Genomic DNA, 27503 nt, shown 5'->3' with positions numbered 1-27503 from the left:
TTAGGACATCAGAAATGGTTAGAAAGCCTGGATGGGAAAACCTGCAGCAGAAAGGAGCCTGGAGAAGACCACAAAAGGACTCAGCAAGTTAACTGCCTACAGTAGGTATAGCTGGATACATTTATCTCTGCTTATTTTTTTATTTGTTCTTATGGGTAGGGATGGGTGAATCTGTCAATTTCAATTCCCTCCAGTTTCTCTTTTCTCCAATCTTAAATTCAGTTCTCCATATGTTTGTGATTGTTTTTTAAAGTCCTCATGAAAACTCACCAGCATTTTATTCTCCGAATATACACATCCCCCCCCCCGGGGAAAGGTCAAAACATGTGGGGCATTTAGTTTAGAGAAAAAGTGAGTCAGTGGAGGGAGGCATGATGTATAAGATTATGCATGATGTGAAGAAAATGGACAGGGAGAAAAGTGTCTCTCATAACACTAGAACTCATGGACATCCAATAAATGTTGGAAGATTCAGCACAGAGGAGAGGAAGTGCTTCTCCACACAGTGTGTAGCTAAACTATGGATTTTGCTCCCACAAAAGCTGGGGATGGCGACAAGCCTGGATGGCTTTAAAAGAGGATTAGACAATTTCATGGAGGTAAAGGCTATCAGTGGCTACTAGACACAATGGCTATGTTCTGTCTCCACTGCTGGGAATCACAAGTGAGGAGAGAAGTGCTCTTGCACTCATGTCCTGCTTGTGGGCCGCTTCCCATTCGGGCATCTGGTTGGCCACGGTGAGAACAGGATGCTGGGCGAGATGGGCCCCCTTTGGCCAGATCCAGCTTCAGGGCTTTTCTTGTGTTCATATGGGGTACCTGTCACATGCCCATGTTTTTGTGAAAACATCATCTGAGAAATGTTCAGCTTCCAGGAACACCATGCCCTCCTCCTCCTCCTCCTCCTGGGACCTTCGCATTCTAACTACTCCAGAATACCACCCTGAATTCATATTCCCAGTCATTAATGCAGATCAGGATCTCCAACTCGCTTGCAGTTATGCACTGAAAGTGTTAAAAATGAAACAAAATACAACAATAGTCCATCCTCTTGTCACCCTGCTTGTAGGTGCAGGGTCGCAGATCCAACCTTTGCATCTCCAGGATAGGATAGGAACTACTCCTGCCTGAAACCCCAGAGAGCTGCTACCAGTCACTGTAGACAATATTAAGCTAGATGGACCAATGGTCTGACTCAGCAGAAGGCAGTTTCCTATGGAAGTCCAACTGGACTGTGGCCAGAGTTAGCTGGCTGTGCTGGTGCAGCACATCCCTGGAGGGAGAGACAAAAAGAGGCTCACTCCATTTCTAAAACTGCCAGTCTTTGCCTCCCATTGGCAGGTATGATAGACTGAGAAACCAAGATACTGTAACCTTTACCCGAGTGCTGCTTCAGGGTGGCAGCTTCATTTGCACTGGGCTCATTTTGGAACTGTGTGTCGAGCAACAACCCTGTGGAAAGGCTCGCAGGCAGGCAGGCAGCTGATCCCAAGTCAGATATGATAGCACTCTTAAAGTACATGAAAGGTTGTCACATAGAGGAGGACCAGGATCTCTTCTCGATCGTCCCAGAGTGCAGGACACAGAATAATGGGCTCAAGTTGCAGGAAGCCAGATTTCAACTGGACATCAGGAAAAATGTCCTAACTGTTAGAGCCATACGACAATGGAATCAATTCCCTAGAGAGGTAGTGGGCTCTCCAACACTGGTGGCATCCAAGAGGCAGCTGGACAGCCATCTGTCAGGAATGCTTTGATTTGGATTCCTGCACTGAGCAGGGGGTTGGACTCGATGGCCTTGTAGGCCCCTTCCAGCTCTACTATTCTATGATTCTAAGCTCCGGCTTGCCTTGCACACGTGCTGCGGGAGCAGGGAAAGTCACATGCATGGCTGCTCTGGCATGGACCAAGTGCCGGTGATGTCTGTTTCTCTGTATTGTGCAACATGCCACAGGCAACAAAGGTCTCCTGTGAGATTCCTTCCCCACCCATCCTTCTGCTCTTCTGTTTCCACCCCTGCTGATTTATCCTGGCTGTGAGGTTTGTTCACTGCGAGTTGTCTGACTGGACTGGCCACTGCCTGCAGACACTATCGTGCCTGGGTTTAGATCTGCAGCAGGCCTAGCTTTCCTTACAGCCGGGCCCAAGCAAGAGAAGGGACCCTTGTGGGTGCTCACTGGAATGGAGGGAATCTTTGACCTGGGCATGTCATGGGGACACATGGGAACCCATAATTGTTTCTTGAGGCATTTTCCCCCAACAGACTTGTAGTCGAGGCACAAAGGCTCAGAGGGGGCCCCCTCCACAGCTCCCTTTATCCACCATTACGAGCTGAGATGGCCTTCATGACGGGATAAATTCCTCACATGATCAACACAACAATCCATGACTGCTGATGCAGAGCCAAAAAGAACGATCTGTGTACAGTTCTGGTCATCTCACCACAAAAAGGATATTGTACAGCTGGAAAAGGTTCAAAAAAGGGCAACCAGAATGATCAAGGGGGTGGAGCAACTCCCCATGAGGAAATACTGCCGCATTTGGGAGATTTTTAGTTTAGGAGGAGGAAAGGCAAGTAATCTAAATGACAGAGGTATAGAACATGATGCATGATGTTTAGACAGAGATGCATGTTTCTCCCTCTTTCATAATACATCCAAGAAAGCGGAATGTTGGAAGATTCAGAACAGACAAAAGAAAGTGCTTCTTCACACAGCACATAGTTAAAATATGGAATTCGCTCCCACAAGAGGTAGTGATGGCCACTAACGTGGATGGCTTTAAAAGACCATTTCGGATAAGGCTATTAACAGCTACTAGCTCCGATGGCTATGTTTTCCCTCCAGTCTTGGAGGCAGTAATCCTCTGAATACCATTTACTGAGAATCACAAGTGGGGAGACTGCCTTTGCAATCATCGGCCTCCAATCGGAGCATCTGGTTGGCCACTGTGGGAACAGAATGCTGGACTAGATAGGCTTTTGGCCAGTTCCAGCTTTAGGGCTTTTCTTGTGTTATATGGGGTAGCCATCATATGCCCAATGTTGTTCTGAAAGCATCATCTGACAAATGTCCACAGTGCAACTAAACAGCAGCTTCCCCCCTTCCCCATATGACTGCAGAGCAGAACAGGAACACCATGCCCTCCTCCTCCTCCTCTTCCTGGGACCTTCACATTCTGCACTACCCCATAATACCACCCTGAATTCATATTCCCGGCCACTAACGCAGATCAGGATTTCCAGCTCACTTGCAGTTATGCACTGAAAGTGTTAAAAACAAAACAAACCCCAACAACAGCCACCCTAAGGACATAAGAACATAAAAAGAGAAGACCTGAAGAAGGCCTGCCCTGGGAGTGAGTATCTGGCATCTGGGTGCTTGCTACTAGCTCCTTTGGGCTGCTCTCTGTCCAGACAGCTGAAGTCCCTGATAAGTGCTGCAAGGACTGGGACCCCCTGCCTGGCCCTGGCTCCACAGAGAGGCTGAAGTTAATCTTGCAGCCTCTTGCATCAGCTGCTGGCTGGGCCAGGAGGCATAAAAGCCCAGCTGCCCTTGGGCGGCGGGTCCACCACCAAAGGGGCAACACCAGGGAGTCCCGATTGCGAGGGTGCTACCCACCTTCTATTACTTTTTTTTTAATGTGTTCTCTGTTAAACCAGTCTAGAGGAGACTGGTGGTAGGGAGGGCGTATGGTGCATGTGGGAGCCTGTGCAGTGAACTGAATGATAGGAGAAAGTCGTCAGATGCCTTCAGAGTGAGAGTCTGTAACTGGCAGAAGGCTGGCCCTCCCTGGATGTGAGACAGGAGGGGGAATAGATGGGCCCTGTGTGAGTAAGTTTGAATGTGTGCGGCTGTTCCCAGTCCTTGCAGAGGTCTACTGGGATAATTCGCTCTGGCAGGCTTTGTTGGTGGCTTGTGTTGGGCCCATATTAGGTGTTTAGGAGGAGTCTTAGTACAGAGGAACATGGGTGATGCCACCCCAATTTCAGTGATTATGGGCAGAGGGAAATATAGCCATGGAGAAGTGGTGAATTACCATAGAAGGCGAAGGCAAGGCTATCTGCGCTTTGTTCCTTGCTGCCGCTCCTCTCATGGATGGGTTCCACGTTGCTCATCTGCTGTGCCCATTGGCCTGTGTGTGTTGTTGTTTAATGCGAGATCGGTACAGTAGGGCCCCGCTTTATGGCGCTTCGCTTTACGGCGTTCTCAATTAGACGCAATTAGACTAAAGCCCCACTCACACAGCGCTTGTTCCGCTTTTACGGCGGTTTTCGGGCATAGCGTACCATTCTATTCAATGAGTTCCGCTTTACAGCAGTTTTCGCTTTACAGCGGGGGTCCAGAACGTAACCCGCCATATGAGTGGGACCCTACTGTACATAATTAATAAGATCACTCTCATCCATGACTTGATTGTGGATGAAGGTGCCGATTTGGTGTGCATTACCGAGACCTGTGTGGGTAAACTTGGAGTTGATCTGACCCAACTTTGCCCACCTGGATACTCGGTGCAGCACCAGCACAGGCTGCAGGGACAGGGGGGAGAAATTGCTGTGGTCTACAGAACTTCCATCTCTGTCACCAGGAGACCACTGTGTCTTGGAGCTGGCTGTGAGGGCCTGCACCTGGTGTTGGGCTGAGAAGACAGTAAACTAGGGTTGCTGTTTGTGTACTGTCCACCCTGCTGCCCAGCAGCTTCTCTGACTGAGCTGGTGGGGGTCATCTCGGCTGCGGCATTGGAGCAGCCCAGAACGATAGTGCTAGGTGATTTCAATGTCCATGCTGAAGCTGCCTCTAGTGTTCCAGCTCGGGACTTCATGGCCTCCATGACGACCATGGGGCTGTCTCAAGTTGTTATTGGCCGAACACATAGGGCAGGGCACACCCTTGACTTGGTTTTTGCTCCAGATGGAGAAAGGGGTGATCTGGAGATGGGGGTGGTGGATGTCACCCCATTGTCATGGTCAGATCACTTCCTGGTGAAGTTTAGACTTATAGCTCCGATCCTTCCTTGCAGGGATGGTGGACAGATTAAGATGGTCCACTCCTAATGGAATCCACTGGATTCCTGAATGCCCTGGGGGAGTTCCCAGTAGATAGAGCAGGTGATCCTATTGAAGCCCTTGTCACGCTGTGGAACAGCAAGGTGCGTCAGGCTCTCGACATGGTTGCCCACAAGCGCCCTTTCCTGTACTGTGGAGCCCGGTTTGCACCTTGGTACACCAGTGAGCTAAGGCAATGAAACAGGCTGGATGACGGGTAGAACGCAAGTGGCAAAAGACATGCTGTGAGGCTCATCGGGCATGAGTAAATCATCATAACCGTGGTTACTGTGTGGTGGTGAGGGCGATGAAGAAGGCCCACTTCTCTGCCTCCATCGCATCCTCAGGCAGCCGTCCAGTGGAGCTTTTCCATACTGTCAGAGGTCTGCTGACATCAACTCCAGGAAATGGAGTCTTAGACCCTTCGGAGGTCCACTGTGAATTGTTTGCAAGGCACTTTGTGGGTAAAGTTGCTCGCCTCCGTAGCATTCTTGATGCCCCATCCCCATCTACTGTAGTCCCCAATGAGGTGTCCAGTGCAACGTCTGCTGCAACTTCTTGGGAATGGTTTCAGTTGATGTGGCCTCAGGATGTGGACAAGGTGCTTACGATGATGCGGCCAGCAATGTGTCCTCTCGACCCTTGCCCTTCTTGGCTTATTAAAGCTTGCCGAGGGGGTCTGACCGAGTGGATCCACGGTGTGGTCAACGCATCATTGCAGGAGGGAGTGGTTCCAGCCGCTTTGAAAGAGGCGGTGATCCGACCACTCCTGAAGAAGCCCACCCTGGACCCATTGGTTTGTGACAACTACCAACGGGTTGCAAATACCCCCTTCTTACGGAAGGTGATTGAGAGTTGTGGTGCAGCAACTGCAAGTACTCTTGGATGAAACAGATTATCTTGACCCATCCCAGTCTGGGTTCAGGACTAGTTATGGGACTGAATCGGCCTTGGTCGCCCTGATGGATGACCTTTACCGGGAGAAGGACAGGGGGAGTGCAACCCTGTTATTCTTACTTGATCTCCCAGCGGCTTTTGATACCACTGACCATGGTATCCTTCTGGCCAACTTGGTGAGCTGGGTATTGGAGGCACTGTTTTACAGTGGTAGGGTAGCTCTCAGTGAATAGCATTGGGTAACTGTCTTTCGGCCCCCTGGCAGCTGTGCTGTGGGGTGCCGCAGGGTACCATCTTGTCCCGCATCCTGTTTTGGTTGTATGACTGAATGGTTGTATGAGTGAGTGTGTGATTGTGTATAGAGTATGAGTTTTTTTATTTATTTTATTTTTATTATGTGCCTGGGTGAGAGGATAGGGCGTTGGGAGGGAGGACCAGAGGGGGCCCCAATTAGTGCAGTGACGAGTAATGGGAGGTATGGCGTTGTGAGGAGGACACGCCAGTTAAGGGGAACTCGGCCCAGACAATTGGTGGCTGTGCCGTGTTCCAGTCCTCCTCACATCCACAGGATTGCTGGTAGTTCTATCAGCCAACTCTCGGATCTCCAGTTGCTGCTCTTTAATGCCAGATCGGTAAATAATAAAACCTCCCTCATCTATGATTTAATCGTGGATGAGGTGGCCGATCTGGCATGTATTACCGAAACCTGGGTGAGCGATCTGGGAGGTATTAATCTCTCCCAGTTGTGCCCACCTGGGTATTCGGTTCAGCATCTGGGTAGATCCGAGAGTCGGGGAGGGGGAATCGCTGTGGTCTATAGAAGTTCCATCCCTCTTGTTAGGCACCCCATCCAGGTGGCTAATGGCCTGGAGTGTCTGCACATTACGTTGGGTCAGCGAGACAGACTGGGAATACTGTTGGTGTACCATCCACCCTGCTGCCCAACAGCTTCCCTAACTGAGCTGACAGAGGTGGTCTCGGACTTGGTGTTGCGATCTCCCAAACTTTTGGTATTGGGGGATCTCAACATTCATGCCGAGGCCGCCTTGTCTGGAGCGGCTCAGGACTTCATGACCTCCATGACAGCCATGGGGCTGTCTCAATTTGTTACTGGCCCGACGCATGTGTCAGGACATACTCTAGACTTGATTTTTGCCACTGGAATGGGGGAAGGTGATCTGGGAGTGAGGAATTTTACATCTATTCCTTTGTCATGGACAGATCATCGCCTCTTGAAATTTAGACTCACATTGTCTTCTCCCCTCTGCAAGGGTGGAGGACCAATTAAGATGGTCCGTCCCCAGAGACTAATGAATCCTGAAGGATTTCAGAGGGCTCTGGGGGATTTTCCGGCTGATAAAACTGACGATTCTGTCGAAACCCTGGTCACTCTGTGGAATACGGAAATGACCTGGGCAGTTGACACAATCGCCCCGGTGCGCCCTCTCCATTGCAGAGCTCAATTGGCTCCTCGGTTTACCAAGGAGCTAAGAGTGATGAAGCAAGAAAGGAGACGGTTGGAGGGCAAATGGAGACGAACTCCCGACAGCTGTAATTATGCACTTGTGAAGGCCTCCACTAAACGTTATGTGAGGGCGGTGAGGACGGCGAAGAAGCAATACTTTGCTACCTCTATTCAGTCATCTTGTAACCGCCCAGCGGAACTTTACAAAGTTGTCCGGAGACTTTTACACTCTGGTCCTCCGGATGCAATATTACCATCAATAGCCCGCTGTAATGAGTTTGCGAGGCACTTCCAAGATAAGATCATAAACATCCGTCGGGACCTTGACTCCAATATTGCAACAGTTGAATCTAATGAGGTGTCCAGAACACAGTCTTGTCCTGTTTTATTGGATGAGTTTCAGTTGGTACAGCTCGAGGATGTGGACAAGGTGCTTGGACAGGTACGGGCGACCACTTCCGCTCTGGACCCGTGGCCCTCGTGGCTAATAAAAGCTAGCAGAAATGAAACGGCCGGCTGGGCCAAGGAGGTGATTAATGCCTCCTTATGAGAGGGAGTGGTCCCACTTTGCCTGAAACAGGCGGTAGTGAGACCGCTCCTAAAAAAGCCCTCCTTGGACCCTGACAATTTTAACAACTATAGGCCGGTAGCAAATGTTCCATTTCTGGGCACGGTTCTAGAGCGCGTGGTCGCTCGCCAACTCCAGGCCCTTTTGGATGAAACTGATTATCTGGATCCATTTCAATCCGGCTTTCGGCCGGGGTTTGGTACAGAAACAGCCTTGGTCGCCCTGTATGATGACCTCTGTTGGGAGAAAGACAGAGGGAGTGTAACTCTGTTGGTTCTCCTTGATCTCTCGGCGGCTTTTGATACCATCGACCATGGTATCCTTCTGGGGCGACTCGCGGATTTAGGAGTTAGAGGCACTGCTTGGCGGTGGCTGTGCTCCTATCTTGGGAATCGTCTCCAGAAGGTGATGCTTGGGGAACATTACTCGAGTCCCTGGGTGCTACAATATGGGGTCCCGCAGGGCTCAGTTCTGTCCCCCATGCTTTTTAATATCTATATGAAGCCGCTGGGCGAGTTTATTAGCCAAAACTCATCAGGAGTTTTGGAGTGCGCTTCCAGCAATATGCTGATGATACGCAGCTCTATTTCTCCTTCTCATCTTCTTCAGGTGAGGCTGTTGCTGTACTGAACCTCTGCCTGGCCGCGATAATGGACTGGATGAGAGCTAACAAACTGAAACTCAATCCTGACAAGACTGAGATGCTGTTGGTCGGGGCGCCCTCTGCTCAGATGGTTGATGTCAGACCTGCCCTAGATGGGGTTACACTCCCCCTAAAGGAACAGGTCCGTAGTTTGGGGATCTTATTAGATCCGCTTCTGTCACTCGAGGCCCAAGTAGCCTCGGTGGCACGAAATGCGTTCTACCACCTTCGGCTGGTAGCCCAACTACGACCCTATCTGGACAGGGAGAACCTAGCCTCAGTTATTCACGCTCTGGTAACCTCTAGATTGGATTACTGTAATGCTCTCTACGTAGGGTTACCTTTGAAAATGATTTGGAAACTTCAGCTAGTGCAGAATGCCGCGGCCAGAGTTCTTACTGGGACGAAGAAATTCGACCACATAACACCTATTCTGGCCCAACTGCACTGGCTTCCAATACGTTTCTGGGCCAGATTCAAAGTGTTGGTCCTTACCTATAAAGCCCTTAACGGCACTGGACCGCAATATCTGATGGAACGCCTCTCTCGCTATGTTCCTACCGTTCACTCCGCTCGACGTCTAAGGCCCTTCTCCGGGTCCCAACTCATACAGAGGCCCGGAGAACAGTAACAAGATCTAGGGCCTTTTCGGTGGTGGCCCCTGAATTATGGAATGCCCTCCCAGATGAGATACGCCTGGCGCCTTCTCTGTCATCTTTTCAGCGCCAGGTAAAAACCCACCTCTTCACCCAGGCATTTTAAGCTTTTTATTTTAATTTAATCTTATGTTTATTTTCTTTTACTCTGTTTTTAAATATGTTTTATAATTGTATGCCCAATACACACTTGCTTGTATTTTAAATATTGTGTTTTTATCGTGTTGTACACCGCCCTGGGAGCTGTTAGCTATAGGGCGCTTTAGAAATGCACTAAAATAAAATAAATAAATAAATAAATTTAACATTTATATGAAGCCCTTGGGAGTGGTCATTTGGGGCGGGGTGTCAGCAGTATGCTGATGATACCCAACTCTATTTCTCCATAACATCTGAATTGCGAGAGGCTGTGCAAGCCCTGGACCTCTGCCTGGACTCGGTGGTGGGCTGGATGAGGGCCAATAAACTGAGTCTGAATCCTAGCAAGACGGAGGCACTGTGGGTTGGTGGTTCCCGAGTTCGGATAATTGGTCAGTTGCCTGCTTTGGATGGGGTCGTACTCCCTCTGAAAGAGCAGGTCTGTAGTCTGGGGGTGCTCCTGGATCCATCTTTGTTGCTAGAGGCCCAGGTGGCCTCCGTGGCTAGGAGTGCCTTTTACCAGCTTCAGCTGGTGAGACAGCTGCGGCCGTTTCTGGACCGGGATAGCCTGACCACTGTTGTCCACGCACTGGTAACCTCCAGGCTGGATTACTGTAATGTGCTCTATGTGGGGCTACCCTTGAGGTTGGTCCGGAAGCTGCAGCTGGTGCAAAATGCAGCGGCGAGACTGCTCACTGGGGCAGGGTATCGCCAGCATGTCACCCCGCTGCTGAAAGAATTGCACTGACTGCTCATTTGCTACCAGGCCAAGTTCAGGGTTCTGGTTTTGGTATACAAAGCTTTATACAGCTTGGGACCAGGATACCTGAAAGACCGTCTTACCCCTTATAGACCCAGTCGATCACTGCGCTCTGTAGGTGAGGGCCTCCTACAGATACCATCTTATCAGGAGGTTCGTTCTGCACAATATAGGAAACGGACCTTTAGTGTGGGGGCACCTACCCTGTGGAATTCCCTCCCTTTGAATATTAGGAAGGTGCCATCTCTGCTATGTTTTCTGGCACCTTTTGAAGACTTTCCTCTTTCAACAAGCCTTTTAGGTTGAGACCTATCCCAGTCTGCGTTAGAATTGCTTAATATATTTTTTTATAATGTTTTAACCCTTTTTTAAAGTTCTTTTTTTAAAATGTTTTTAACACTGTTTTGTTTTAATGTATGTTAAGATCTGTTTTTATGATGTTTTAAAGTGTTTTTAGCGCTTTGTTTGCCGCCCTGGGCTCCTGCTGGGAGGAAGGGCGGGATATAAATCAAATAATAAATAAATAAATAAATAAATAAGAGCCTGCTGGCCAGCTGGGGTAGGGTAGAAGTGGAGGTGGAGTGGGGGGACGAGATTGAGAATCCAAACTGCACTGATGGGGAGGGTCAAGGGGAGTGCAATTCTTTTAGTCTTCCTCGATCTCCCAGTGGCTTCCAGGACCATCGTCTGCAGTACCCTGCTGGACTGGCTCTGTGAATTGGGAGTGGGAGGCATTGTTTTACAATGGTTCTGCTCTTACTTACAGGACTGGTTTCAAAATCTATATGAAGCCGTAAGCAGGGAGTGGTCATTAGGAGATGTGGATCATGGTGACACCAGCACATTGATTTTATTTATTCATTATTACATTTATACCCCACCAGGGAGCTCAAGGCAGCGTACCTAGGTCTCATTTTGTCAATCCTGTGAGGTAGGTTAGGCTAAGAGACTGTGACTGGCTCAAAGTCACTCAGTGAGCTTACTGGCCAAGTGGGGATTATTATTATTATTATTACCAGAGGGAGGCAATGGCAAACCCCCTCTGAATACCGCTTACCATGAACACCCTATTCATAGGGTGGCCATAAGTCGGAAGCGACTTGAAGGCAGTCCATGTCCATTTCCATTATTTATTAGATTTACATCCCGCCCTTTCTCCCAGGGTGGCATGATCTGAATGCTAGTCTTTGTCCAACACTCTAGCCACACGACTCCACACTGGTTGATGACACCCAGCTCTGTTTCTCAGTTGCATCTGAATCAGAAGTACCCATGCAGGTTCTGGATCAGTGTCAGCGATGGGGAAGAAATTCTATTTAGTTTGCATTTAAAGCTGAATTTATCAAGTCCACATTTTCCAAAACATGACGATCGACACGCAGCCCTCCTTCGAAATTTGCACTTATCTGAATCTTGCAATGCTGTTCTCCAAACAAATAATGTTTACAAAACTGCATATATGAAAGGGAAGTGTGCTTAGAGATCAATATATTAGTGAAAATAACATAAACATGCATTGTATTAGTCAAAACTGCCTGCAAAAATGTACTTATTAGGAGAAATTTGCACTAAAATGCTGAAGAATTTTTGTGAGGATTTAAAAAAAATCACAAATTGTGGCTGAAATGTGGGGAACTGAATTTAAGACTGGAAAAATGAGAAACAGAGCGAGCTGAAATAGTCAGACCTTTCCATCCCTAATCAGCATCCGGGTGCAGTAGCGGGTTGGCTGAAACGGAATCCTGGCAAGATGGAGGTGCAATGGGTAGGTAGTTCCCAGGTCCAGAAATCAGGCGGCTCGCATGTTCCAGATTTGCTGCACTCCCTCTATATCGCTGCTCCTTCAGTCTGGAAATGCTCCTAGGGCATCACTATCATTGCAGTGATGTGAAGTGGCTTTAGGGTTGTCCTATTTATTTACTTCATTTACGTATTTATAATCCATACTTCGTAACAACAACAAAGGCACTAGCCTTTGCACCACACACGGGCAACCTTATGTCAACTACTGTACTGCGCTTTATGTGGTGCTGCCCTTATGCTCGATCTGGAGGCTACAGCAGGCGCAGAACGTGGTGGTTAGGCTATTTAGTGGTGTGCCTAGCTACAGATCTTTATGCTTTCATTTATTTACTATTGCATTTAAAAGCTCAAGGTGGCATACATGCTTTCTACCCTCTCCACTGTATCTTTACAACAGTCCTGTGAAGTAGGTTAGGTTGAGAGACTGTGACTGCTTCAAGGTCATGTAACATCTTTACTGAAAGAGCTGCACTGCTGGCCAATGTGCTACCAGGTGAGGCTCTAAGGTTTTAGCACTAACATACAAGGCCCTAAACAGTTCACGAATGGAGTACCTGAGAGGCGGTCAGCTCCAGTATATATAGACCTCCCCAATCACTGCGGTCATCCTCCTGGCTGTGCCACAACCTGCAGGTATCCATTTGGCAACACACAAGAAGGGAGCCTTTCCTGGGGCAGCCCCCCTACTCTGGGATAACCTTCACCCAAATACAGGCCAGATAGTCGCCGACATGGTTGCAGTTCTGCCACATGCTGAAGACTTTTCGGTTCGATTTGACATTGGCTAGCTTGTGATGCTATCCACTATGAACATAAGAACATAAGAAGAGCCTGCTGGATCAGGCCAGTGGCCCATCTAGTCCAGCATCCTGTTCTCACAGTGGCCAACCAGGTGCCTGGGGGAAGCCTGCAAGCAGGACCCGAGTGCAAGAACACTCTCCCCTCCTGAGGCTTCCGGCAACTGGTTCTCAGAAGCATGCTGCCTCTGACTAGGATGGCAGAGCACAGCCATCATGGCTAGTAGCCATTGATAGCCCTGTCCTCCATGAATTTGTCTAATCTTCTTTTAAAGCCATCCAAGCTGGTGGCCATTACTGCATCTTGTGGGAGCAAATTCCATAGTTTAACTATGTGCTGAGTAAAGAAGTACTTCCTTTTGTCTGTCCTGAATCTTCCAACATTCAGCTTCTTTGAATGTCCACGAGTTCTAGTATTATGAGAGAGGGAGAAGAACTTTTCTCTATCCACTTTCTCAATGCCATGCATAATTTTATACACTTCTATCATGTCTCCTCTGACCCACCTTTTCTCTGAACTAAAAAGCCCCAAATGCTGCAACCTTTCCTCGTAAGGGAATCGCTCCATCCCCTTGATCATTCTGGTTGCCCTCTTCTGAACCTTTTCCAACTCTATAATATCCTTTTTGAGATGAGGCGACCAGAACTGTACACAGTATTCCAAATGCGGCCGCACCATAGATTTATACAACGGCATGATGATATCGGCTGTTTTATTTTCAATACCTTTCCTAATTATCGCTAGCATGGAATTTGCCTTTTTCACAGCTGCCGCACACTGGGTCGACATTTTCATCGTGCTGTCCACTACAACCCCGAGGTCTCTCTCCTGGTCGGTCACCGCCAGTTCAGACCCCATGAGCGTATATGTGAAATTAAGATTTTTTGCTCCAATATGCATAATTTTACACTTGTTTATATTGAATTGCATTTGCCATTTTTCTGCCCATTCACTCAGTTTGGAGAGGTCTTTTTGGAGCTCTTCGCAATCCCTTTTTGTTTTAACAACCCTGAACAATTTAGTGTCATCAGCAAACTTGGCCACTTCACTGCTCACTCCTAATTCTAGGTCATTAATGAACAAGTTGAAAAGTACAGGTCCCAATACCGATCCTTGAGGGACTCCACTTTCTACAGCCCTCCATTGGGAGAACTGTCCGTTTATTCCTACTCTCTGTTTTCTCCTTCTTAACCAATTCCTTATCCACAAGAGGACCTCTCCTCTTATTCCATGACTGCTAAGCTTCCTCAGAAGCCTTTGGTGAGGTACCTTGTCAAACGCTTTTTGAAAGTCTAAGTACACTATGTCCACTGGATCACCTCTATCTATATGCTTGTTGACACTCTCAAAGAATTCTAATAGGTTACTGAGACAGGACTTTCCCTTGCAGAAGCCATGCTGGCTCTGCTTCAGCAAGGCTTGTTCTTCTATGTGCTTAGTTAATCTAGCTTTAATAATACTTTCTACCAGTTTTCCAGGGACAGAAGTTAAGCTAACTGGCCTGTAATTTCCGGGATCCCCTCTGGATCCCTTTTTGAAGATTGGCGTTACATTTGCCACTTTCCAGTCCTCAGGCACGGAGGAGGACCCAAGGGACAAGTTACATATTTTAGTTAGCAGATCAGCAATTTCACATTTGAGTTCTTTGAGAACTCTCGGGTGGATGCCATCCGGGCCCGGTGATTTGTCAGTTTTTATATTGTCCATTAAGCTTAGAACTTCCTCTCTCGTTACCACTATTTGTCTCAGTTCCTCAGAATCCCTTCCTGCAAATGTTAGTTCAGGTTCAGGGATCTGCCCTATATCTTCCACTGTGAAGACAGATGCAAAGAATTCATTTAGCTTCTCTGCAATCTCCTTATCGTTCTTTAGTACACCTTCGACTCCCTTATCATCCAAGGGTCCAATCGTCTCCCTAGATGGTCTCCTGCTTTGAATGTATTTATAGAATTTTTTGTTGTCGGTTTTTATGTTCTTAGCAATGTGCTCCTCAAATTCTTTTTTAGCATCCCTTATTGTCTTCTTGCATTTCTTTTGCCAGAGTTTGTGTTCTTTTTTATTTTCTTCATTCGGACAAGATTTCCATTTTCTGAAGGAAGCCTTTTTGCCTCTAAGAGCTTCCTTGACTTTGCTCGTTAACCATGCTGGCATCTTCTTGGCCCTGGCGGTACCTTTTCTGATCTGCGGTATGCACTCCAGTTGAGCTTCTAATATAGTGTTTTTAAACAACTTCCAAGCATTTTCGAGTGATGTGACCCTCTGGACTTTGTTTTTCAGCTTTCTTTTTACCAATCCCCTCATTTTTGTGAAGTTTCCTCTTTTGAAGTCAAATGTGACCGTGTTGGATTTTCTTGGCAATTGGCCAGTTACATGTATGTTTAATTTAATAGCACTGTGGTCACTGCTCCCAATCGGTTCAACAACACTTACATCTCGCACCAGGTCCCGGTCCCCACTGAGGATTAAGTCCAGGGTTGCCGTCCCTCTGGTCGGTTCCATGACCAACTGGTCTAGGGAATAGTCATTTAGAATATCTAGAAACTTTGCTTCTTTGTCATGACTGGAACACATATGCAGCCAGTCTATGTCCAGGTAGTTGAAGTCACCCATTACTACCACATTTCCTAGTTTGGATGCTTCCTAAATTTCATATCTCATCTCAAGGTCTCCCTGAGCATTTTGATCAGGGGGACGATAGATCGTTCCCAGTATTAAGTCCCTCCTGGGGCATGGTATCACCACCCACAACGATTCTGTGGAGGAGTCTGCCTCTTTGGGGGTTTCCAGCTTGCTGGATTCAATGCCTTCTTTCACGTATAGAGCGACTCCGCCACCAATACGTCCTTCCCTGTCCTTCCGATATAGTTTATATCCAGGGATAACCGTATCCCACTGGTTTTCTCCATTCCACCAGGTCTCCGTTATGCTCACTATATCAATGCTCTCCTCTAAGACCAAGCACTCCAGTTCTCCCATCTTGGTTCGCAGGCTCCTAGCATTAGCGTACAGGCACTTGTAAGCAGTGTCTCTCTTCAAGTGTCTTTGGCACTTGTGGTTAGGCCTGTGGTAATTTTGCTCTTCTGAATTTATATCCTGTGCCCCTGCTCTCACAATGCCTACTTCTAGGCCTACCCCTTTTAAAATTTCATCATTTCTTTGGTTTTTATCCCAGGGGGGAGGTTTATTCCGAACCGGACCTTTCTCAGCTCCTGTCGGGTTTTCCCCCTCAGTCAGTTTAAAAGCTGCTCTGCTACCTTTTTAATTTTAAGTGCCAGCAGTCTGGTTCCATTCTGGTTCAAGTGGAGCCCGTCCCTTTTGTACAGGCCCGGCTTGTCCCAAAATGTTCCCCAGTGCCTAACAAATCCAAACCCTTCCACCCGACACCATCGTCTCATCCACGCATTGAGACTGCGAAGCTGGGCCTGTCTGGCTGGTCCTGCGCATGGAACCGGTAGCATTTCAGAGAAAGCCACCTTGGAGGTCCTGGCTTTCAGCATCCTACCTAGCAACCTAAATTTTGCTTCCAGGACCTCACGGCTGCATTTCCCCATGTCGTTGGTGCCAACGTGCACCACGACCACTGACTCCTTCCCAGCACTGTCTACCAAACTATCTAAACGATGGGCGATATCCGCAACCTTCGCACCAGGCAGGCAAAACACCTTGCGGTCTACACGCCCATCACACACCCCACTGTCTATGTTCCTAATGATCGAATCACCCACTACAAGGATCCCTCCACCCCCTGGAGATATATCCTCGGCACGAGAGGATAGCTGCTCATCCCCCAAGGAATGGGTCCCTTCTAAGGGATCGTTTCCCTCTTCCTCAGCTGGATGCTCTCCTTCCCCGAGACCATCGTTGTCCATGATAGCAGGAGAGCTATCATCGTTGGAGTGGGACACAGCTATAACGTCCCTGAAGGCCTCCTCCACACACCTCTCTGCCTCTCTCAGCTTTTCCAGGTCCGCCACCTTGGCCTCAAGGAAATGAAGCCAGGAGCTCATTGCACCGAGAGCACACCCACGACTTCTGTCCAACAGGCAGATAGTCGTACATGCTGCAGGCGGTGCAAAACACTGGAAAGCCCCCACACCCCTGCTGGCTTCTTACCTGCATAGTTTTGTTTAAGGTTTATTACGTCAATGGGTTGGAGACTGCGGTTTAGTTGAGATCAGGGAACAGACGGGCAGAGTGGGAGCCCTGGCCTCCTCGCCCTGCTGCCGAACTCGCTCTGCTGCTTAACTCGCCTTGACGCTTTGTCAGCTGGGGCTCCCTCTAGCTCGTGGAGCAGGCTCCCTCGCTAGGGTGCTCTGACTTTATATGTGTGGCTGGTTCCTCCCAGCTACTGCTGCCAGCCAATGATGTGTTACTTGAGGCTCATGGCTATCAGCTGGGGCTTAACTCTTTAGTATTCTCTCAGGCTTCCTTCCTGAGCGAGGGGCGGGGCTGTTTAAGCTTTTGGCTGCTTTTAATCTCAGCAAGGGGCTGCGCCTTCCAGGCAAGTCTTTTGTGTTTGTTGTTTTCCCACCTAGAACAGCCTGACCTTTCTTTAACCTAGGGAAACAGAGCTTGTGGTTGTGTTTCAGGAAGGCTGAAGCTGCACTTTTTAGCAAGGACTGAGCTGACTCTCTCCCTGTATGTATCGGTGGAGTTTCCTTTTCCCCCTTCTCTCTGACTGGAATTTAGCCTTGTTTACAGTGTCCCCTGAAGCTTTCCTGCTAGGGTGGTGTTGAAAACTAGCTTTCTATACGCTTCCTTCTCCTAGGATCTGTCTCCTAAGATATAGGTTCTTTCAGGATTTGGCTCCTAGCTCAGGGTGACCTTGGGCTGCCCTTATTAGTTATTGCTCTGAGCTGTTTTACTTCAATTAAATAATGGAATAAATGGGAGCTACTTACCCTCTTTTCACTCTGCTGCTTAACTCGCCTTGACGCTTTGTCAGCTGGGGCCTTGACGCTTCGTCAGCTGGGGCTCCCTCTAGCTCGTGGAGCAGGCTTTTAAGAATTTTTTTCTACTGACTATATTTTAGGATTTTATTGCTATTGAATATTTTGTTTTGTTTTCTCTATTTTTATTTTTGTGCACCATATGGAAATGGTAATATGATAGGTGGTATATAAATATTTTTAAATAAAGGGATCTGTGTAAGCATGGCCAGAGGGTTGGAGTGAATTACTTGCAGGCCCCTTCTGTTTAGCCTGGCTAAGAAACATGTAGAGCAATTAGCAAGAGGCAAACAGCGCAGAGGGAGCAACAAATAACTGTTTCTGCTGGAAGGAGGAACTGAGTTGTGGAGAGCAGTGAACCTCCTCTCCGCCCAATCCATTCCTTTCTGGTGTTTGAGCCTTCATGGAACACAAAGGCTACAAATGTGCTTTATGGTTTTTATCAGACAGCTCAAATTGTAGTATTTCTATTTTACTATTCAACACACATTTAGCCCAACAGTGTCCCAGCATGCTTTCAGGCTAAAAAGCTGCATCCGCTAGCCAGCTCCTCCCTGGCGCAGTGAACCCTCAGAGAAGGTAGGGATGTGAGCTCTCCACAGACAGTCCCACACCCCTTGCCCCTCTTGCACAGAAGTCACTCTGAAAAGAAAATGAACAGCAAAAATCCTACCTGTGACCACTTGATCCCCATTTTTGACATTTCTGGCAGTGTCTGGGCCCCTGGCTGTCTCTGGCGCCGAGGGAGAGGATGCTGCTGTGCCCTCCTTCTTGGGTTGATGCTCGCCTGGGGCTTTGCAGGGGCTGGACTTGTGCTCAGTTTCCAGGAGGGTCCACATGCCTGACTCCTCTTTTGAGGAAGCCGTTTGGTCACGCTCCCTGCTTTGCCCCATCAGTAATTCTACCTCTTTGAGGGTTCCTAAGAGGAAAGTGTTTGGTTTGCTTAGCAAGCAGGGTTGGTCCACCCAGCACGCTGCAGCCACTTTTCTATTAACTTGGCTGGAAGCGTCGTCTGCCTGTGCGTCTGTCTCCGCTGAAGGGCTGCTGCTCTTCCCCAGCAGTTTGGCTGTTATCCCAGGACTGTGAAGTGGAAAAGCACCCTCAGCTGACTGTTGACAACAATCCACGTTTTCTTGTCCAGCCTCCTGAGGCAGGCATCCCTGTGCCTGTCCTGCAAGGGGCAAAGGGCTTCCAGAACCATTCTGCTTCTCATTCTCAGAGAGGCTTTGTTTGGCTAGACGTTGGTGGTTTCCCTCCCCATCGACTCCACTGCCCGACCCCACTAACATGCTTGCTTGCTTTGGGTTCACCTTCTCTACCTGCTCAGCTGGACAATGGGGTCCCACGAGCCACTCAGAAGAATGACAACCCGTGACTCCAAGTGACAGTTCCTGCGAGGGGTGACTGTGTGCTGCTCCCCTCCCATCAGAGAAGGGTTTGGGTGGCAATGGCTGGATTGTGGGTGGGGAAAGGCCCTCCTTTCCTTGCAGCCTCGGGCTGGAACCATCAGAGTCCTCCTCACAGCTACAGCAAACAGCCACATGTCCCAAAGGAGACCCAGATACGCGATCCTTCCCAGAACTCCCACAATCCTCCCTGTCTCCCATGGGGCTGCTGCCGCCACAGCTGCCTGACACAACAGGGCAGCAGCCACTTTCTAACTCGGAGCTGGTCCTCAGAGCTGGGCCTCTTGTTTCTGAAGTTCCAGCTGTTGGAGATTTGCATTCAGACTCCTCTGCATCATGGTAACTACACAAGGCATACCTCCAGTCAAGCTCATGCTCCAGATGTGCCTGTACCTTCACATGCGAAGGCTCCTTGGTACCAGAGCCAGCAGGGGCCACAGTGGGAAGCACAGAGGCAGCTGCATGCCCCTTGGGCCCTCCAGAATTTTTCAGCAGCAATTTGTCACTTTCTAGTCCGTTACCATCGTCCAAAAGACTCCAAGCATTACTAGCCTGAGTGTCAGGAATGCCCATCGCATCCTGATGCACATGTGGCATTGATACAAATGCTAAACCATTCCTCACATAAGTGCTGCTGTCCTGGCCGGCCACAGGCCTGTTCTTTGCTCTTGTCCTCGGCTTAGTGCAATAATTGAGGGAGACTGACTGGATCAAGAGTCCCCTTTGGGGTTCACATTTAGGCAGTGCAGCCTCTGCGAGTTCCACATAGTCTCCTTCCAGGTCACTTACAGAATCTTTGCTGAGCACTGGGCTCACACACTCCCTGCTGGCAGCTGCCCTCACAGGTGGCGCTGTTGTTATGGTCGTGAGCAAGCTGCCTCCAGGTAACCCACAAAACATTTGGGACCCCGCTTCAGAACAGTTGCTTTGGGGCAGCTCTGCTGAAAAGCCCAGAGCAGAAGACCTTTCAGTCTCTGGAACAGAACTTAAGTTATTTTCCATTGTTTGGGGCTTTTTGATAAATTCTGGATTGACTATTTTGTCCCAGGGCACCCGGAATATTTTATCTTCTGTGACTAGTAAGCAATTTTCCAGTGCAGTTCCCATCCGCTCTCTGTTGATGCAATTCAGCCATTCCACAGTGAAAATGGAGGTGTAGGAGACTTCAGGGACCACAAGCTCATCAACATTATGCTTGTCCTCGGCCAAACATTTCACTATGATTCGTGGGGACTTTTTCAAGTAAGGGACCACCTGCAGGTAGAAGTCTCCTGGCCTCAGTATCCGCCAGTCAAGAGAGGCGAGTTGAACTATAATCTTCTCATGGATGCAGAGGGGCCAGCCCTCATGCCGGAAGAGTAAACCGCAATACTGAACCTTAAGGAAAGAGAAACTCCAGATGAACTGACTGCAAACAAGTTGTCAAAACACAACAGGCCAGAAGAAAATGCTGTAATTAGGGGCATAGCAATTATAGTCCTCGTAACTTAGGGAAAGACTTCTTATGTTGATGGTGGCTTCATCACTTTACTAAGCCTAACAAAAAACCCGGAAGATAATCATTGGTCACCCTCCATTAGAATGGGAGACATGGCCAACCTGTGGAAGAGAGGTATGATGGAACTGGCCCTTCCCGTCTGTTGCCATTTGAAATATGAGTATGATTTACAGTATTTCTGTGGCTGTGACTACACACAGCTTTGTCCTTGCCCAAGGAGCTTCAGGAGCTTTGAAGGTCCACTTCCATGCTTAAGTAACAGACACTAACACACACACACACACACAAGGCCAGCCTTATGAGAGTGGCAGAAACCCTGGGTAGTTATCACCCACATGAGTTTAGTACAATGTGTTATAGGGGGGTTTGCCTATGAAGACAGGTTAGAAACGTCTAAGAATTCACATTTTTCTGTTGGGGAAAAACTAATACCTAGTAGGGGTGTGCAGGGCGGATGCCAGGCGTGACTGGGCCCTTGGGTGCCAGCCTGCCCTGGGCCCCCTGCTCCCAGCCCCCCCGACAGACCATGTGGGACCGCTCCACCTACCTCTTCTTTCTGTGAATGCCCTGTGCGCTGGGCACACTGCTATCAACGAAGATGGGAGTGGAGGCTTCTCTAAGGGGCTGATACCCCTGCTGCCATCTTTGTTCATGGCACGCATGCATGCTACACTGCATATGCGCACATGCCTGCCATCAATCAAGATGGTGGTAGGGGCATCAGCCCTTTAGAGAAGTCTCTGCTGCAATCTTTGCTAATGGCAGCTGCGTGGGCAGCACGCAGGGCATACACAGAAAGGGATGAGAGATAGGTGGAGCAGGTGGGCATCACAGGCCCTCACAGTCTGTAGAGGGGGGCTGGGAGCTCCATCTCTGTGATCTGCAGCAGCGTCAGGAGTCGACCCTGCCGAGTATCGCGGAAGGAGATTGCTACCTCTACTCCCTAAGGAGGGGCTCTTCAGGGGCCCTCAGCCAGGGCCTGACCTGACCACTCTTTGGCGCCGGCCCTGGGGGTGTGTGAATCTTCAAAATAAGTAACAATAATCAGTAGCCGGTACAGCATAAAGCAGCCAGGCTGTTATCTGGGACAAGCAGTTAACTGATCATACTTTGCCAGTGCCATTTGCTTCCAGTTTTGTGATCTTTTCAACCTATCACGCCGATGCAGTTGGGGGTATGGGTATCTGAGACTACCTACTCAATTGTTAAGATCTTCAGGTAACCCCACCTTTCAAGGTAATATGGGTAGCTATTGGAGACCTTCCCTTTCTGGGAGGGCTGCCTCAAATAACTTCCTCTCCAGGTGTATCCATTCACTTTTCTTTATGTTTAGGCTTTTAAGAGCAATTGAGTTATGTTCTATGCTCTTTTTTTAAAAAAGTTTTTTGCTATATTTTAAGTGGCTGCAATCCTGGAGGGTTTTTTTTTTTTTTAAATGCATTTTTAAGCCATTTCCCTACTACTCTGCCTACTGCCCTGAGCTGTGGATCACAATCTACCCATTCTTCTGTGCAAGGGCCACTGAAATGAACAAGCAGCAGTGAGGAGGGAAGGAGCCATTGGACCTTCCACATTGGGCTCATCTGGTGGTTCAGTGTGTGTTTGGTGCTACTCAAATAGTTCACATGACATTGCTGGCAAACAGAAGTTATCATGCAGTTTCCCCCCTGTAAATCTGTTCTAACCCAATCCTCTGATAATACGAAAAGGGAAGAAAAAAAAGTCTCCACTCCGTTTCTCCAGTGCTTGTAGACTCTTTGCTCTGATGCTTTTAGGTGGGTGTGTCAATCGTTCCCCTCTCCACACCCACTCCCTCCTCCTCCCTCCCTTCATTTCATTTCCTGTGGGCTGACAAACAACTTCCGGCTGCTCTTCCCTTTTCTACTAGCCTTCTTTATGTTTCAGCAAACGGTGCCTTTTTCTTTTTCCACAAACTTGTGCGCACAAGCATAACACTGTTCAAACAAAAGATTTGTATTTCAGCTGTACTGTACCAATGAAAATACAAATAATCGTACTTCTGGGTTGTTGTTCTTTAATTAAACTTACTGGTAGAACCAACTGAGCATGCTTGGTTGCCAAGTAACCAGAGGGAGTGGAAATGTTAGAGGGTGTGGTTATTAGGAAACTGCATGATTGATCCTTCCTCTCAGTGTGAACAGAAAACACCATTGTTTGCAGCTGGCATTGAGCCCTTACTGTGGACGGTGTAAATAAAAAATAGAGGTAAAAACAGTGTCTTTAGTATGACGTAATGCTCCCATGTGGATAAGCCCATCATGCACCAGAGTCTTGAGCCAGCTCTGGACCCATAAAGCTTGCATAAAGGCAAATGGAAAGCAGAGATTGAAAAGAATCCCAGTTGACAGGCCAGTTTCAGAGCCACAGTTGCTACCCAGAAAGGAGCCTCCTTAGCAGCTACTGAGCTCCGCAAACACTGTGAAATCCAAGCAGAGTACTGGCAAGGCTACCACCTGGCACAGTTCCATCAACAGAAATTCCACTGCAGTAACAGAAACCTGACAGTCTGCTGCCTGCCAGGGGTGGGGGGAAGGGCCAGAAAGAGAGTAACTGTAGATTCTAGACAAAGCTACGCAAGGGAATGCATCTCTTGCAGGAGACCCCCCTTTTTTTGTTCTTGCATTAATATGTAGCTGTGATTTATGGGGAAAGAATGCGGTTTAGCGAGTGCAAACTTTGTTGCTAATGTTCGGGTCTGACCAAGATGGCATGGCATGGTATGGAATGGGGTGGGAGGTGATTACATGATGTGGCTGACCACCAACATGGATGTATTTGGGTAAAAAAAAATTAAAATCTGCAAGAACATTGTTTTCCTTAAGCAGGACAGATACATAATTGTTCAATATGATGAACACTTAACAATTCAGTACATTTAGAGATTCCAAAATTTTCACTGCTACCTGAGAGGGTCCAATTGCCATGGGAAAGAGGGCAGCATCCCTTTTAGGTTTCCTTGGCTAACAATCTGCTGCTCTTCAAGGACTCCTGGTAGCCCCACCATCCACCCACATCCCTAGCTGATTACGAGCAAGAGGATCACAGGCACTCAGCTGCCTGCCTGCAGTGCTAGCAGAATCTTCTGGGCCATTGGGGGGGAGGGGTAGAGCAAGATACTCACACAGGCATCCTGCTGGACACACTGCAAGATGTGCTTGGTTGGAATCAGGAAGTCAATGAGGTAGTGCAGGCCATCTCCACGGTATGTCTTCTCCACCACGTCAAAGACCTGAGACAGAACCGTGGCTGCTGTGGTCTCAAAGGGAGGGTAGAGCACTGAGAGCGTGCTCTCGATGCAACCATCCAGGGACTGTGAATCCTGCCAAGAGAAGAGAGGACATGGAGCGGCTCAGGAGCAATGGGTGGAAACTGGGCCTGCCAGGAGGATTCAGGAGCTACTGGAGGCCAGAGGACATGGAGAAAGGGACTCGAGGCCTCCCCCTTCTTCACTTCTGGGCCGTTCTGAACCACTGCCATCTGCCAAGCCCAGCAGCAAACAAAGCACTCACCTAGTCTCGACAGAGTGGCGGCAGACAGCTTACACTGCAAAATCCTTCCCCTGATTGAGCAGGGCGGGGCTCCTCTTGTGCTATTAGTATTGTAGCATATTAGTGAGTGTTGTGGGGGGGGGGGGGCTTTGGAACTGCAGGCCCAGCTTCGCAGGATTGCATGTGCTTGCAAGGTGGCCCTTGGAAGAATTTGTCTGAAAAAGAAGGCTCTCCTAAACTGAGCGTAGGGTGAGGGAGAAGAGGTGGCTAAAAATGTTGAGCTCAGTTCCCCTCCACACTCCAACTAGAAACAGGACCCCAAAACTGCGAATCTCAGAAACCAGCCATGCAGAGCAAAAAGGAAGGCCCCACCCTAAGTCACACCACATGGCAGCATTACAAGCATTATCTGAGGGTTTCTTAAACCAGCTAGAGTTTGCAATATACTTAAGAGTTTACACCACACTTTTGGGGAACACTTGTCTGCCCCGCCCTGGAGATTCCCTGCCTTTGGAACCTGCTGCCCACTCTGCTTCATCGAGGATGGAAGAGCCAGTTCTTGCTCTGGGTAATTGGTACGCCAATCCCCTCCCCCCTCCAAGAAAACACACATTCTTAATCTAAAGGAATCAAATTTACATAAATGTGCAAACACTTTTAAGCATTTCCTTACTATTTTTTAATCTAATTGGTCTGTGTGGCTTCTTTTAATTGCATTATTAGCATTTACACAGAATCTAGGCTATTTCAGCAAGAATTACAATAATACATGGCAAGAAGACAAAGCCAGGGGAGAGCACAAGCTGGCGCAAAAAGCAAGCAGTGTGCATGAGTGAGCAGCAGAAAGTAGAGCACAAAAATCTCTTCTGGCTCTTACCTATGGGAAACCTTGGCCAAACTCCCTTAAGGTCTCTGGGAGACTTCAGCAGTCTCCACCCACACATTTTCAACTACCAGAAAGGCTAGGAAGTCTAACCTCAGATTAAAGAGACAGCTGGGGACCCCAATCTGGATTCAGATTCCAGATGGGAAGAAGTTCATGCATTTTGACTTCAGACTTCAAAAGAAGTGTGGGCTACACACCAGACTGCTCTGCCTCATGGGACTAGCAATCTTTGCAGGCTCTCCAAAAGTAGCAAGGGAGGCTCATGGTGCCAGATCTGGCCTTCTACTTGCAATGGCAGTTTCTTTCATGGGGCCCCCATGCTGCAGAGACCAAACCCCAGGATCCAGCAGGATCAGCAGTCCTGATCAGCAGTTCTGTGGCTTCAGGGTCAGGCACAGAAAGTGCCCTTTTCCTCAAGGATGGAGGCTAATCCACATTCTCATTTTAAAGGTGATAGAAGTCTCAGGAAAAACTATGAAGCTCCCATGTGAGAGAAAACCTTCAAATATATTATTCCCTCTGGGATACTGCTGGAGATTTTCACGCAGCACAACTTATCCTGCTTCACAGGATTGTTGTAAAGATGAAATGGGGGAAAGGACCTTAACTTCTTTGGAGGAAACGGCAGAATATAAATGTACTAAATGCAAAGCAATGAAATGAAACCAAGGTGACAATGTGTGTACTTTCTATCTCAGAAAGAATCGTATAAACTGCTTCTTAATAAGAGATCCAAACATACTAACTTCTGCTAGAAAGTAGCCTTCAGCAGGGCACCATAGTTCCTCTGGTCTTCAGTTCCCTTGCTTTGCTAACAAAGGCCAGCAGCCTCTCTCGGCTACAGGAGGGACCTTCTCTCCCTGTTGCTGCTGCTGTAAAGCAGAACCTCCAGCTCTCAAATAAGGCGGTGACTCCTGGGACACACCACAGATAAGGTGGTAGATTTTACGAGCCAACTTGCACTGGAATAGGGCATGCACATTTTTGAGTTACCCAGAGGTGTCTGTCAGGCAGATGGGAAAACAGTTATTGCTCACTACATGCAAACCACAATTATTTACTAATGTAGATATTATAGCCATTCCATGCAGAGACTGGCCAAATCACAAGAACAATGAATACTAGACACAAGTTGGGACAACACATCAAAGGAATAAGACCTGCAGCATCCATATACTTGTGCGCTTCAACTGGACTTAGGTGTGCCTAAGCCTTTCTGAGCTGCACAGCACCCACCACATTACAGAACACTTCAACCAGGCTGTCATGATTGACACACCCCATTGTATATAATCCCATGCCAGGTAATATTGGGGGGGGGTTCCCCCAGGGCCCACTTGAGAAAGCTGAAAATTAGGGAGACTCACCAGTCCAGAAAATGGTGATGCGGGGCCAGAGCCTGCCACAAAATAGTGGCAAATGGAGGCAGAGTTTGGCATAATTGGATGCCAATTGCTCATATCCTTTTCCAATAAAATTCCAATCTTTCTACTGAAATTTTCAAACAAAATTGTTTAGAAATGGCCAAATTCTTTGCCACAGCATTTTCATTGTAGAAAGGAGTTCCATAGTTCAGCTTTTCTCAAGTTCAGCAGAGACATTAGTTCTGGAAGTACTTCTAATAAAGTACAAAAGGCTTTTAATTTTATATTCTTCCCCCCTCACCCATTTTTACTCCACTCCTATAATTTCTTCTCTTTGCCCACTTAACTTCCAGTTTCTTGCATCCCACCTTTACATTCAATTCCACCTGCAACCATTTCTTCTCTTATCCTGTTCTTTTCTAGATTATTCCTCTCTTTCTCATTTCCTCTGGCCCTTTCCTCACAGAGAGAGACCTCCCTGCTCCCATCCCCACCTGCTCTTGACTCTCAGCCATCTATACTTTGTGGGTGCTAATATCTCCGTGCAGCCAAAAGGCTGCAGCATGGCTAGGGGGCTGAGGAGGCTGTGGCTCTGAGGCCCACCTGAAAGTGGGCCCACCAGAAGTCCCTGGCCCATCACTGGAGCAAATAAACACCGGTGTACTATCAATATAATGTCAGCAATGGCATAAATTGCTCCTGAGCTGAAGTTCCATTCTGCCAGAAATTAAAGGAAAATACTTAGTAGTGATTGGACGGGACTGCAGTAATTATAATTATATGCATAACTGATTTATATCCCAACTGATTAGCCCAGCAACAAGCTTGCAAAGTGGATTCCATCTGCAGAAAGAACAATGCCAAATAAGCAGCTACATGGCAATGTGCATCATGTATGGGGCTGATGACTTTTCCCACAAACAAGGAAGATGGCTACCTCTTTTCATGTGATATTTTATATGATACAAACATATATTATATTATAGAAAAGTGTGGTTGGGAGCACTTGGGAGGGTAGAGAGCCAAGGGCTGTGGGGCTAGGTGCTGTGGGACCAGGCCGGGGGGGCCGCAGGCAGAGAGGGCAAGGTGGGGGGGCACAGTAGGTGGGCAACTAGCTGG

General features: G+C 48.2%; 1 protein-coding gene across 2 annotated transcripts in view; it reads right to left on the bottom strand.

Moving 5' to 3' along the window:
• PLEKHG4 (pleckstrin homology and RhoGEF domain containing G4) overlaps nucleotides 1-27503 on the bottom strand; it is a 92649-nt gene that overhangs the window by 45868 nt on the left and 19278 nt on the right. For both annotated transcript variants that reach the window (XM_061593703.1, XM_061593704.1), the window contains exons 2-3: nucleotides 23768-23965; nucleotides 18395-20504 (exon numbers count right to left, since the gene is read on the bottom strand). In XM_061593703.1, coding sequence (XP_061449687.1) covers nucleotides 18395-20504; nucleotides 23768-23965 — 2308 coding nt within the window. The remainder of the gene's footprint in view (nucleotides 1-18394; nucleotides 20505-23767; nucleotides 23966-27503) is intronic.

This window comes from Rhineura floridana, chromosome 13 (assembly GCF_030035675.1).
Source record: "Rhineura floridana isolate rRhiFlo1 chromosome 13, rRhiFlo1.hap2, whole genome shotgun sequence".
In the NCBI taxonomy this organism is placed as follows: Eukaryota; Metazoa; Chordata; class Lepidosauria; order Squamata; family Rhineuridae; genus Rhineura; species Rhineura floridana.
The sequence above is the reverse complement of the archived record's forward strand: the minus strand, read 5'-3'. Positions and strand labels throughout refer to the sequence as shown.